This window comes from Salvelinus alpinus, chromosome 26, assembly GCF_045679555.1.
Source record: "Salvelinus alpinus chromosome 26, SLU_Salpinus.1, whole genome shotgun sequence".
NCBI classification, from domain to species: Eukaryota; Metazoa; Chordata; class Actinopteri; order Salmoniformes; family Salmonidae; genus Salvelinus; species Salvelinus alpinus.
Genome location: NC_092111.1, coordinates 41654384 through 41667521, shown reverse-complemented (window position 1 = coordinate 41667521; position 13138 = coordinate 41654384). Strand labels below are relative to the sequence as shown.

Here is a 13138-nt window from a genome sequence, read left to right as displayed (position 1 = left end):
TATAAATGATACAGAACTGGTTAAAATGATATAGAACTGGTTTAAATGATTTAAGTGATATAGAACTAGTGTAAATGATACAGAACTGGTTTAAATTATATAGAACTGGTGTAAATGATACAGAACTGGTTTAAATGATATAGAACTGGTGTAAATGATATAGAACTGGTTTAAATTATTTAAATTATATAGAACTGGTGTAAATGATACAGAACTGGTTTAAATTATTTAAATGATATAGAACTGGTTTAAATGATATAGAACTGGTTTAAATTATTTAAATGATATAGAACTGGTTTAAATGATATAGAACTGTTTTTTTGTGTTTATTTTAGATATACCTATCATCATTCAGGCAGGATGTAAATGACCAAGAGGTCACTCCCTATATTCATACTAAGCAACCCTCCCTTATACAGTTGGTTTAAGCCTTCACTGTCAATACAACAAACAAAAAAGGTGTTCACAGCATCAGATTTCAAACACAGCTCACGGTGACAGGCAGATCTTTCGTACGGTCTAGCCATTACCGGAGATGACGTGTCAAACCAGAGGACGCTGCAGACGGAAGACAACCACTGAATTCAACCGGTTTATTTCATTTCCAGATGATGACATGAGAGTAAATGGCAGCGTTTCCACAGGTACCTGCCGATACAACCGTTATCATTCTCATAGCAACACAAATAGATTTCTGTTTTAATGTATACGTCCCTAGGTGACTGGCGTGGATGATTTAACACATGGTAGACAGTAGAGACTGTTGATGACCAGCTAAGCTAACGTGTCTCTAGGTTAATTGGTCACGACAAAACGTCTTTTCCATATTTTCCTCAAAGGATTTCCCCAGACCACATGAAACAATGTGTTTAAAAACAAAAAACAGGGCAACCGGCGGTGTTATCGCCATTACTTCTCAAGAATTACAGAGCCGGACCATTACTTAAACATCAGGAGGGAAAAATACAGCACTGATATCGATAGTTTATTTAAACCCAGATCGCTGTGTTAGATCGATCACGGTATTATTAATATGAATGATTATTTCTCTGGTCAAGAAGAGAGAGAGAGATGTTGCCGTGGTGATGTGTGCGGAGTTCTCTGAGGAAGGTAAGCTGGACAAGTAGAGAGAGAGATGTTGCCGTGGTGATGTGTGTTTAGTTCTCTGGGGAAGGTAAGATGGACAAGTAGACAGAGCATCAAGCGATTGGCAGTGTGTCTCTCTTAGCTGATGTTGCCTCCCTTCAGTGTTTTACAGGTGATGTGTCCCAGTTTTGTCATCAGGTGTTTGTCCTGCCACTGGGCGACACACTGTCCTGACACCTTCAGGTCCACCTGGAGAGAGAGAGACAGAAACCCTCAGTATCCTGACACCTTCAGGTCCACCTGGAGAGAGAGAGACACCCTCAGTATCCTGACACCTTCAGGTCCACCTGGAGAGAGACAGAAACCCTCAGTATACTGACACCTTCAGGTCCACCTGGAGAGAGACAGAAACCCTCAGTATCCTGACACCTTCAGGTCCACCTGGAGAGAGAGACAGAAACCCTCAGTATACTGACACCTTCAGGTCCACCTGGAGAGAGACAGAAACCCTCAGTATACTGACACCTTCAGGTCCACCTGGAGAGAGAGACAGAAACCCTCAGTATCCTGACACCTTCAGGTCCACCTGGAGAGAGAGACAGACACCCTCAGTATCCTGATACCTTCAGGTCCACCTGGAGAGAGAGAGACAGAAACCCTCAGTATCCTGACACCTTCAGGTCCACCTGGAGAGAGAGACAGAAACCCTCAGTATCCTGACACCTTCAGGTCCACCTGGAGACAGAAACCCTCAGTATCCTGACACCTTCAGGTCCACCTGGAGAGAGACAGAAACCATCAGTATCCTGACACCTTCAGGTCCACCTGGAGACAGAAACCCTCAGTATCCTGACACCTTCAGGTCCACCTGGAGACAGAAACCCTCAGTATCCTGACACCTTCAGGTCCACCTGGAGAGAGACAGAAACCCTCAGTATCCTGATACCTTCAGGTCCACCTGGAGAGAGACAGAAACCCTCAGTATCCTGACACCTTCAGGTCCACCTGGAGAGAGACAGAAACCCTCAGTATCCTGATACCTTCAGGTCCACCTGGAGAGAGAGAAACCCTCAGTATCCTGACACCTTCAGGTCCACCTGGAGAGAGAGAAACCCTCAGTATCCTGACACCTTCAGGTCCACCTGGAGAGAGACAGAAACCCTCAGTATCCTGACACCTTCAGGTCCACCTGGAGAGAGACAGAAACCCTCAGTATCCTGATACCTTCAGGTCCACCTGGAGAGAGAGAGACAGAAACCCTCAGTATCCTGACACCTTCAGGTCCACCTGGAGAGAGAGAGACAGAAACCCTCAGTATCCTGACACCTTCAGGTCCACCTGGGGAGACAGACACCCTCAGTATCCTGACACCTTCAGGTCCACCTGGAGAGAGAGAAACCCTCAGTATCCTGACACCTTCAGGTCCACCTGGAGAGAGAGAGACAGAAACCCTCAGTATCCTGACACCTTCAGGTCCACCTGGGGAGACAGACACCCTCAGTATCCTGACACCTTCAGGTCCACCTGGAGAGAGAGAAACCCTCAGTATCCTGACACCTTCAGGTCCACCTGGAGAGAGAGAGACACCATCAGTATCCTGACACCTTCAGGTCCACCTGGAGAGAGAGAGACACCCTCAGTATCCTGACACCTTCAGGTCCACCTGGAGAGAGAGAGACACCCTCAGTATCCTGACACCTTCAGGTCCACCTGGAGAGAGAGAGACACCCTCAGTATCCTGACACCTTCAGGTCCACCTGGAGAGAGAGAGACAGAAGCCCTCAGTATCCTGACACCTTCAGGTCCACCTGGAGAGAGAGAGACAGAAGCCCTCAGTATCCTGACACCTTCAGGTCCACCTGGAGAGAGAGAGACAGAAACCCTCAGTATCCTGACACCTTCAGGTCCACCTGGAGAGAGAGAGACACCCTCAGTATCCTGACACCTTCAGGTCCACCTGGAGAGAGAGACACCCTCAGTATCCTGACACCTTCAGGTCCACCTGGAGAGAGAGAGACACCCTCAGTATCCTGACACCTTCAGGTCCACCTGGAGAGAGACAGAAACCCTCAGTATCCTGACACCTTCAGGTCCACCTGGAGAGACAGACAGAAACCCTCAGTATCCTGATACCTTCAGGTCCACCTGGAGAGAGACAGAAACCCTCAGTATCCTGACACCTTCAGGTCCACCTGGAGAGAGAGACACCCTCAGTATCCTGACACCTTCAGGTCCACCTGGAGAGAGAGACACCCTCAGTATCCTGACACCTTCAGGTCCACCTGGAGAGAGACAGAAACCCTCAGTATCCTGACACCTTCAGGTCCACCTGGAGAGAGACAGAAACCCTCAGTATCCTGACACCTTCAGGTCCACCTGGAGACAGAAACCCTCAGTATCCTGACACCTTCAGGTCCACCTGGAGAGAGACAGAAACCCTCAGTATCCTGACACCTTCAGGTCCACCTGGAGAGACAGACAGAAACCCTCAGTATCCTGATACCTTCAGGTTCACCTGGAGAGAGACAGAAACCCTCAGTATCCTGACACCTTCAGGTCCACCTGGAGACAGAAACCCTCAGTATCCTGACATCTTCAGGTCCACCTGGAGACAGAAACCCTCAGTATCCTGATACCTTCAGGTCCACCTGGAGAGAGAGAAACCCTCAGTATCCTGACACCTTCAGGTCCACCTGGAGAGAGAGAAACCCTCAGTATCCTGACACCTTCAGGTCCACCTGGAGAGAGACAGAAACCCTCAGTATCCTGACACCTTCAGGTCCACCTGGAGAGAGACAGAAACCCTCAGTATCCTGACACCTTCAGGTCCACCTGGAGAGAGAGAGACACCCTCAGTATCCTGACACCTTCAGGTCCACCTGGAGAGAGAGAGACAGAAACCCTCAGTATCCTGACACCTTCAGGTCCACCTGGAGAGAGAGAGACACCCTCAGTATCCTGACACCTTCAGGTCCACCTGTAGAGAGAGAGAGACACCCTCAGTATCCTGACACCTTCAGGTCAGCAGCGTGAGGCGTTGGAAACAAGTGGAACAGATCAGCGAAATGAACTGCAATTCTCTCCAACGAGCTGAAACAACAGTCACTAATTTATTGATCTCTCTAAGCTGTTCACGGCTCTTTCTCTCATCGTAAGAGAAAACAGGCTTTGTGAAACAGTTGATTAAACAGGCTAGGGGTCATTTCAAACATACCTGTAGTTTCTCCCACAGCTTTTTCTTTGGGTTTAGTTTGTCGTCTGGCTTGCCCGTCTCGTACCCCTCAACGAACACCCGTTCCCCGGGTGACGACCCCTCAGGGGGGTCAAGAGGCTCCACTCTCCTGGTCTCCCCCTCACTGAGACAACAGCCAATCAGAGAGAAGAGAGTCAGAAGTGATGGATGAGGAAATGGGTGGGTTGTGTCCGGTGACAGAGGAAAGGGATAGCGATATAGAACAAAGAGAGAGAGAGAGAGAAGCAGGGGGGGACAGGAGAAAAGACAAAGGAAGGAGTACGTAGGAAGGCAGTAAGAGAGGAGGAGGAGAAGGGGTAAGAGAGGAGGAGGAGAAGGGGTAAGAGAGGAGAGAGGAGGAGAAGGGGTAAGAGAGGAGAGAGGAGGAGGGGTAAGAGAGGAGAGAGGAGGAGGGGTAAGAGAGGAGAGAGGAGAAGGGGTAAGAGAGGAGAGAGGAGAAGGGGTAAGAGAGGAGAGAGGAGAAGGGGTAAGAGAGGAGAGAGGAGAAGGGGTAAGAGAGGAGAGAGGAGAAGGGGTAAGAGAGGAGAGAGGAGAAGGGGTAAGAGAGGAGAGAGGAGAAGGGGTAAGAGAGGAGAGAGGAGAAGGGGTAAGAGAGGAGAGAGGAGAAGGGGTAAGAGAGGAGAGAGGAGAAGGGGTAAGAGAGGAGAGAGGAGAAGGGGTAAGAGAGGAGAGAGGAGGAGGAGAAGGGGTAAGAGGAGAGAGGAGGAGGAGAAGGGGTAAGAGAGGAGAGAGGAGAAGGGGTAAGAGAGGAGAGAGGAGGAGGAGAAGGGGTAAGAGGAGAGAGGAGGAGGAGAAGGGGTAAGAGAGGAGAGAGGAGGAGGAGAAGGGGTAAGAGAGGAGAGAGGAGGAGGAGAAGGGGTAAGAGAGGAGAGGAGGAGGAGAAGACTCACATGGAGGCACAGAGCAGCATGGCTTGGGACTCCACCCCCCTCATCTTCTGGGGCTTCAGGTTGCATAGCAACACCACCAGCCGGTCCTGCAAGGCCTCCTGGGAAACGTAGGCCACCAGGCCACTCACCACCGTCCTTGGCTCCGCCTCTCCGACGTCTATCTTCTCCAGGTACAGCGAATCAGCATCCGGATGCTGAGGGAGGCGAGGACAGACAGAGAGAAAGACCAATTAGTGAAGAGAAGGAAAGGAAAATGGAGATGATTTGCTGAATCCCAAATCCACCGAGCGTTTTCTGAAAGATCAGATCTAAATCAGTTATTGCTCCTCATCTTGCTCTCTGATAGGCTGGGGGGGGGATTTCCACCATTTGGAATTCAGCATTTCTCTCAAAAAAAAAGGGTCTTCCAAGTTTAGATAAGGATAAATAAACTAATGAATGAATGAATGAGTACCTTCTCCACGCTGATGACCTTGCCCACCCTGATGTCCAGTCTGGAGGGAACCAGTTCATCCTCTTCTGCCACTTTAGGGTTCCCCTTCCCTGCTGCCTCTGACAGGGGGACACAGAGACACACAGGGTCAAGGGTCAGGAGAAACAGTCTCCTATAGGTCTACTTTAGAGTTCCCCTTCCCTGCTGCCTCTGACAGGGGGACATAGGGTCAAGGGTCAGGAGGAACAGCCTCCTACAGGTCTACTTGAGGAAGCCTTGAGGTATATGATGGTGAGAGTTGGTAACAGTAGGTTCCACTAACTGTTCTTTGACGGGTCTGGATAAGCCGTGTTGGAGAGTTTACGGAGCTCTGGAGATTCAAACTTCTTCCTGATTGGGTCGAGCAGCTTGTTAAGGGCCACCTCCACGCCCGCCTTCAGGTCACCAGGATGGATCAGCTAGACGGCAGAGGTTAGAGGTCAAACCAACGCACGATGGGCCAACAACAGTGGGTCATACAACACATACGAACGTACCTCTTCGCCAAACTCTTTCTCCACTTCCTCAAAGTCTGTGTAGGTTTTGTCTCCTCCGAACTTGGGGTCTCTTTTGATGGAGAACTCTGAAAGAGACGCAACACAGACACGCTGACTCTACAGTCCTCTAGCTGGTGGCCTGGCACAGGAAAACACGCTGACTCTACAGTCCTCCTGTGGAGGAAGAGGACAGAACAGGAGAGAGGAGGAAGAGGACAGAACAGGAGAGAGGAGGAAGAGGACAGAACAGGAGAGAGGAGGAAGAGGACAGAACAGGAGAGAGGAGGAAGAGGACAGAACAGGAAGAGGACAGAACAGGCGAGAGGACAGAACAGGAAGTGGACAGAACAGGACAGAACAGGACAGAGGACAGAACAGGAAGTGGACAGAACAGGCGAGAGGACAGAACAGGAAGTGGACAGAACAGGACAGAACAGGCGAGAGGACAGAACAGGAAGTGGACAGAACAGGCGAGAGGACAGAACAGGAAGTGGACAGAACAGGGGAGAGGACAGAACAGGAGAGAGGACAGAACAGGAAGTGGACAGAACAGGAAGAGGATAGGAGAGAACAGGAAGCAGGGTGATTACTCACCTCCTACGAGTGGGAAGAGGACATGTTTAACAAATGAGAGGACTCCGTTGTTCTCGATGTTGCCCGGCTCACAGAAAGCCTTCTTCAACTTCTTCTTTACATCCTCCTTCCTGTCCAGGAGGTCAATCTTAGACTCCTACAAAGGTCAACAGGAAACACACAGGGCCATGTTCATTAGGAACCAACCGGAAGAAAACGGACAAACGGGGAAAGCCCTACCTGAACTTGTCCAATAAGAATCGTTCATTTTCTGTTGCAAAATGCTTTGCTACTGTCTGTCGTAATGAATACAACCCACAGGCTGTGTTAGTTTGTGATTGGTCAAAACAATATATTACCTCCAAAAGAAGAGGAAGGGATGGATGAATTATAAATGATTAAAGGATTGTGACAGGGCCACTCACCTCCTCTGAAGAACTCATCTTCGCTCCAGTCAATCCTGGTACCATGGGGTTCATCAGATGGGACCGCTTAGCATAGCCCAGAGAGGGCAGGTACTGGAGAGAGAGAGAGAGAGAGAGAGAGAGAGAGAGAGAGAGAAGAGAGAGAGAGAAAGAGAGAGAGAGAAAGAGAGAGAGAAAGAGAGAGAGAAAGAGAGAGAGAAAGAGAGAAAGAGAGAGAGAGAGAGAGAGAGAGAGAGAGAGAGAGAGAGAGAGAGAGAGAGACAGAGAGAGAGAGACAGAGAGACAGAGAGAGAGAGAGAGAGACAGAGAGAGAGAGAGAGAGACAGAGAGAGAGAGAGAGAGAGAGAGAGAGAGAGAGAGAGAGAGAGAGAGAGAGAGAGAGAGAGAGAGAGAGAGAGAGAGAGAGAGAGAGAGAGAGAGAGAGAGAGAGAGAGAGAGAGAGAGAGAGAGAGAGAGAGAGAGAGAGAGAGAGAGAGAGAGAGAGAGAGAGAGAGAGAGAGAGAGAGAGAGAGAGAGAGAGGAGCGAAATAGGGAGGGATTTTCAGAACTCATACATTATACAAAACTTACTCATCACAATAGTTTTTGTAATTTCCCAGTTGACCAATGACTGAACTGAATCTAAAAACATCTCTCTCTACAAGAGGACAGTGGAGACAGTTCATGAACAGGTCAGAAGGTTCCGGGTACCTTCTCAGCCAGAGTGAAGATCTTCCTCTGATCGACTCCTCCAAACTGGGCATCTACTTTCAGATACTCCTCATCCAGAGCCTAGAAGACAGACGGTGCAAATGGGTTACAAACCGGTTGTATTATTAACCTGTTACCCGTTATCTTGCCTATGCCGTTCTGTTACCATCACTCATTCATATATCTTTATGTACATATTCTTTATCCCTTTACACTTGTGTGTGTGTGTAAGGTAGTAGTGTGGAATTGTTAGGTTAGATTACTGTTGGTTATTACTGCATTGTCGGAACTAGAAGCACAAGCATTTCGTTGAACTCGCATTAACATCTGCTAACCATGTGTATGTGACCAATAAAATTAGATTTGATTGGATTTGTTATAACCACATTGTTACCTGTAGTCCAGGGTAGAGCAGACCACTGAGTAGAGGGTGTTATAACCATGTTATTACCTGTAGTCCAGGGTAGAGCAGACCACTGAGTAGAGGGTGTTATAACCATGTTATTACCTGTAGTCCAGGGTAGAGCAGACCACTGAGTAGAGGGTGTTATAACCATGGTATTACCTGTAGTCCAGGGTAGAGCAGACCACGGAGTAGAGGGTGTTATAACCATGTTATTACCTGTAGTCCAGGGTAGAGCAGACCACTGAGTAGAGGGTGTTATAACCATGTTATTACCTGTAGTCCAGGGTAGAGCAGACCACTGAGTAGAGGGTGTTATAACCATGTTATTACCTGTAGTCCAGGGTAGAGCAGACCACTGAGTAGAGGGTGTTATAACCATGTTATTACCTGTAGAGCAGACCACTGAGTAGAGGGTGTTATAACCATGTTATTACCTGTAGTCCAGGGTAGAGCAGACCACTGAGTAGAGGGTGTTATAACCATGTTATTACCTGTAGTCCAGGGTAGAGCAGACCACTGAGTAGAGGGTGTTATAACCATGGTATTACCTGTAGTCCAGGGTAGAGCAGACCACTGAGTAGAGGGTGTTATAACCATGGTATTACCTGTAGTCCAGGGTAGAGCAGACCACTGAGTAGAGGGTGTTATAACCATGTTATTACCTGTAGTCCAGGGTAGAGCAGACCACTGAGTAGAGGGTGGTCCACCTGTTTAACCACCTCAGCTCCAGCCTTCTTAGCATCATGTTCTGTTACCATGGACGACAGACGGTACACATCCAGAGTGTATTCTCTATGGGAGAGAGAGAGGGCATACGTAGGTACATCAAACGAGCACCGACTTTGACATCTAAACACTATGGACTGGTTTCCCTGACAAAGATTTGAGTCTAGTCCTGAACTAAAATATAAAAATATATAATCATGATGACCATCATACAATTATGAAATATCACACAGGACAGTGAAAAACAGTGGAAATAGATGTTTGCATAACTTGTCAATGAAGCAGTCATACTCCATATTCTTCAAAGTACGTTCAAGACGATGACAACAGCTCCTATAAATCATAACGCTGCATCAACATAGCGGACCCTCTCAGGAAAAAGAGAACTACGGAGCCTCACCACTAACCTGCTGAGTTGGAAGTCTGTCCCCTTGATGAACTTGAGTTTGTCCAGCGGCACCCCGATACTCTCCAGCATGGCCTTGATCACCTGCTCGTAGTACTGCACCCTCAGCTCCAGCAACTCCCAGGGAGCCTTCATGTTGTCCAGGAACGCGTGCAGGTCTGCGAACAGGATGGTCACCTGGGGAGGGGTCGGCAGGAGAGTTAGACAGACACACACAGATCTACCAATAGTTTGGGCTGGGAATTGCTAGGGACCTTACGATACGATATTATCACGATACTTAGATGCTGATACAATATGTTGGCTAACTAGCTCTAGCTAACGCTAACTAGCTCTAGCTAACGCTAACTAGCTAATGCAACATATTAAAAAAAGAATCACTGTTTTATTTGAAAATGTTATATGTATTTATTTTTTACAAATCGATACTTGGAGTCAAAGTATCGATATAATATCGTCCAAAATAATAAGTAACTAGTGATTCCCTCTCCCCCATCACTACAAAATAGGCTGGACAATAGTGAAGGAATCAAACACACGCGCAGATCTCACCTCACACCCTGCCTTGAGGAAGTCTGCGATCTTGGACATGGGGACGAAGTAGGCAACATGGGGTTTTCCTGTGGTGGCGGTTCCCCAGTACACCTTCAGTTCCCTCTCTGCCAGGACCTGCTTTATCTTCTCTTCTCCAAGCACCTCCTGAAATACCACACAACAACCATTAGAGAGAGAGAGAGAGAGAGAGAGAGAGAGAGAGAGAGAGAGAGAGAGAGAGAGAGAGAAAGAAAGAGAGAGAAAGAGAGAGAGAGAGAGAGAGAGAGAGAGAGAGAGAAAGAGAGCGAGAGAGAGAGAAAAAGAGAACGAGAGAGCGAAAGAGAAAGAAAGAGCGAGAGAGCGAAAGAGAGAGAGAGAGAGAGAGAGAGAGAGAGAGAGAGAGAGAGAGAGAAAGAAAGAAAGAAAGAAAGAAAGGAGAAGACTAACCTGAAGGTTCCTAGTGATGAGGTGAAGCTTCTCATCTGGGCTCAGCTGTTCTCCCATGGTGCCTAGCTCCTACACGGAGGGGAGTTAAATAACAGGAGGTGGGTGGCACAGTTATTGAGTATATGAGTCAGGGTGTATATCCAAAATGGCGCTCCATTCCCTATATAGTGCACTCCTTCTGACCATGGCCCATAGGGAATATGGTGATGTTTGGGACGCAAACCTGTGACTGCTTATGAGCTATCTAACGTTAGCTAGACGACAAATATTTGACAGGTTGATAGCTAGCTATCAAGTTAGCAAAGTAAACAGTAATTTTGCAGGCTAGACATCTAACGTTAGCTAGGCATCCATCGTCTCTATCTAGCTAGCTAGCTAAGTATGTTTTAGAGTAGTTTTGTATCAAGCAGAATTCAGTCACTGGTAGTGCTCGCCTGGCTAAATAACTAGTTATTTAGCAACTTCAGTTACTGTTGCCAGTGACAACTGAGCTGGCTATTACTGACACGTTGAGAGTGAATGAACCACCCATGCTAAGCGCTAACTTAGCATTTGGCTAACCATTTGTACCGAACTGGCTGTCTAAAACACAATCTAGACAACACTTGAGTTGTTGAAACTTTGAAATCATACATAAACCGTCGTCTGGAAAAGCATACTAGCTATAGACAATTCAATTTTACCTTAGAGTTAATGTCTTAACACTTGAGGTCGATGTTTAGATGTAGAAACCGGGTGGACCTGTCAATGTGTTGCATCAGCGGTGAGTGGATTTCTGGGATCAACTCCACCAGACAGCAAGGAGAGCAATCGAATTCAGAGACATAGATCGACGCATCAGCGCTATTCCATCGCCACCAGATGGCGTGTGTGTCGTGTAAAATGGTGCGTAAACAGAGCTCTGTTATATGGAACTAGTACATCTTCTTAAATAACCTGTCCTTATCTCCTCTACTCTAAAAACACAAGTCATATGGAGGATGTCAGCAAATGCCATGCTCGGCTATGGAGTGATGCACCGTTACCACAGATAGGAGACAGATATTTCACTGGACGTATAAAGGCGTATTCATGCTTCCCAGCCGAAACAGTTCGTTAGAGTTTGTGCATATATTATGGTGACATCTTGTGATGTTTTTGTTCGTTTTGGACTTCGGTCGTGATTGGGAGTCCCATAAGGTGCCGCACAACTGGCCCAGCGTCGTCCGGGTTTGGCCGTTATTTTAAATAGGAATTTGTTCTTAACTGACTTGCCTAGTTAAATAAAGGTTACACATAGCTCCTACATGGCTCTGCCCCCCTCCTTGCTATTTCTGCCCTCTATGACTCATTTATTCCCATTCTGGCCACACCCCTCTCCAGAGGTGGGACCAAGTCATTGTTTTACAGGTCACAAGAAGGTCTCAAGTCTTAGCACTCAAGTCCCAAGTCAAGACAGCCCAGTTCAAGTAAGTCTCAAGTCTTAGCACTCAAGTCCCAAGTCAAGACAGCCCAGTCCAAGTAAGTCTCAAGTCTTAGCACTCAAGTCCCAAGTCAAGACAGGCAAGTCCCAAGTCAAGTCCCAAGTCAAGACAGCCCAGTCCAAGTAAGTCTCAAGTCTTAGCACTGAAGTCCCAAGTTAAGTCCCAAGTCAAGACAGGCAAGTCTCAAGTCAAGACCATCAAGTCAAGTCTCAAGTCCTAAACAAGTCATAATGTGCTCTTCACCAAATGTAATACCATTTCATATTTTTAACAAGAGTAATAGTATAATACATTTACGCAAATCATGAATGCTTTTAAAAATATCTATATATTTATTACTTTCCAAATAAACGTTATATTTCCATGTAAATACATGGGTAGCCATGAGAAAGACCCCCCCCCCAAATAGTGATCGACTATCGAGGATCGCTATGGGGCGCAATCGGGCGATGTAGGCTTGTACACAATCGCCCAACCTTAACACACACACACACACTACTGTGTGGTTACAGTAGGCTAACGTATGTCAATGGTTTTAGGAACAGCAGTAACATCAGGCAGGATTTAGGCAACCAACTGCCTAGCCAGTTGTAGCTCAATCTGGGGTGCAATGATCACGTTCACGCACTGACTGACTGTGTGGAGGCTCATTGATTTAACGTGACGTTAGCCTACGTGATACACTAGTAAAGTAATCAAATATATAGCTGTCGGCTATATTAGCCACGACTTACCGTTGTTTGTGCAGCTTCAAATGTCGAACAAAGTTGGAAATTGTTGCGCCTCCGTCTGTAATTTTCTTCCCGCATGTTTTGCAAGTTGCAATCCGTTTTTTGTTGATACAGCGTCGTCTTTATATCCGAAAATAATAATTTTGGGGTATCATCTTTCCAAGGGCTCCGTCTGAATTCGCCCGCCGACATTCCTCTGCACTGCCAGGAACAACTTTTTCTGATTCAAACTGTAAATCCATTAAATGAAGAGTTGATGCGCTGCACACTTTTTTAAACAGCATCATTTTTTAAATTTGGGCTTGGAGAGGGTATCAAGTCAGGTTGGGGAGGGTATCAAGTCAGGTCGGGGAGGGTATCAAGTCAGGTTGGGGAGGGTATCAAGTCAGGTTGGGGAGGGTATCAAGTCAGGTTGGGGAGGGTATCAAGTCAGGTTGGGGAGGGTATCAAGTCAGGTTGGGGAGGGTATCAAGTCAGGTTGGGGAGGGTATCAAGTCAGGTTGGGGAGGGTATCAAGTCAGGTCGGGGAGGGTGTCAGG

At 47.4% G+C, this 13138-nt stretch overlaps 1 protein-coding gene across 3 annotated transcripts; it reads right to left on the bottom strand.

Annotated features, from left to right (window-relative positions):
* Positions 1 to 579: 579 nt before the first annotated feature.
* On the bottom strand, positions 580 to 11702 carry yars1 (tyrosyl-tRNA synthetase 1). Of its 3 annotated transcripts, none has more exons than XM_071369028.1 (14): positions 11089 to 11702; positions 10406 to 10474; positions 9977 to 10123; positions 9426 to 9601; positions 8955 to 9084; positions 7887 to 7967; positions 7197 to 7289; positions 6793 to 6928; positions 6199 to 6284; positions 5985 to 6120; positions 5684 to 5781; positions 5230 to 5423; positions 4301 to 4442; positions 580 to 1335 (listed from the first exon to the last, which is right to left on the bottom strand). In XM_071369028.1, exons 2-14 carry the CDS (start codon positions 10460 to 10462, stop codon positions 1225 to 1227), a joined length of 1587 nt encoding a protein of 528 aa, XP_071225129.1. In that variant the 5' UTR covers positions 10463 to 10474; positions 11089 to 11702; the 3' UTR covers positions 580 to 1224. The 3 variants fall into 3 exon arrangements, with proteins under 3 accessions (XP_071225129.1, XP_071225131.1, XP_071225130.1); XM_071369030.1 differs by lacking the exon at positions 580 to 1335 and adding an exon at positions 3693 to 3734 and having other exon boundaries at positions 11089 to 11209; XM_071369029.1 differs by lacking the exon at positions 580 to 1335 and adding an exon at positions 3953 to 4063 and having other exon boundaries at positions 11089 to 11209.
* Between the last annotated feature and the right edge of the window lie 1436 nt (positions 11703 to 13138).

What these genes read in the sequence shown, in the direction of transcription:
- yars1 (XM_071369028.1), bottom strand. Translation starts at nt 10,462, where the DNA reads ATGGGAGAACAGCTGAGCCCAGATGAGAAGCTTCACCTCATCACTAGG. An exon ending in TGCTCTACCCTGGACTACAG is followed by an intron (nt 7,968 to 8,954) that starts GTAATAACATGG and finishes TCTGTCTTCTAG; the next exon opens with GCTCTGGATGAGGAGTATCT. An exon ending in AGGTCATCAGCGTGGAGAAG is followed by an intron (nt 5,424 to 5,683) that starts GTACTCATTCAT and finishes CGCCTCCCTCAG; the next exon opens with CATCCGGATGCTGATTCGCT.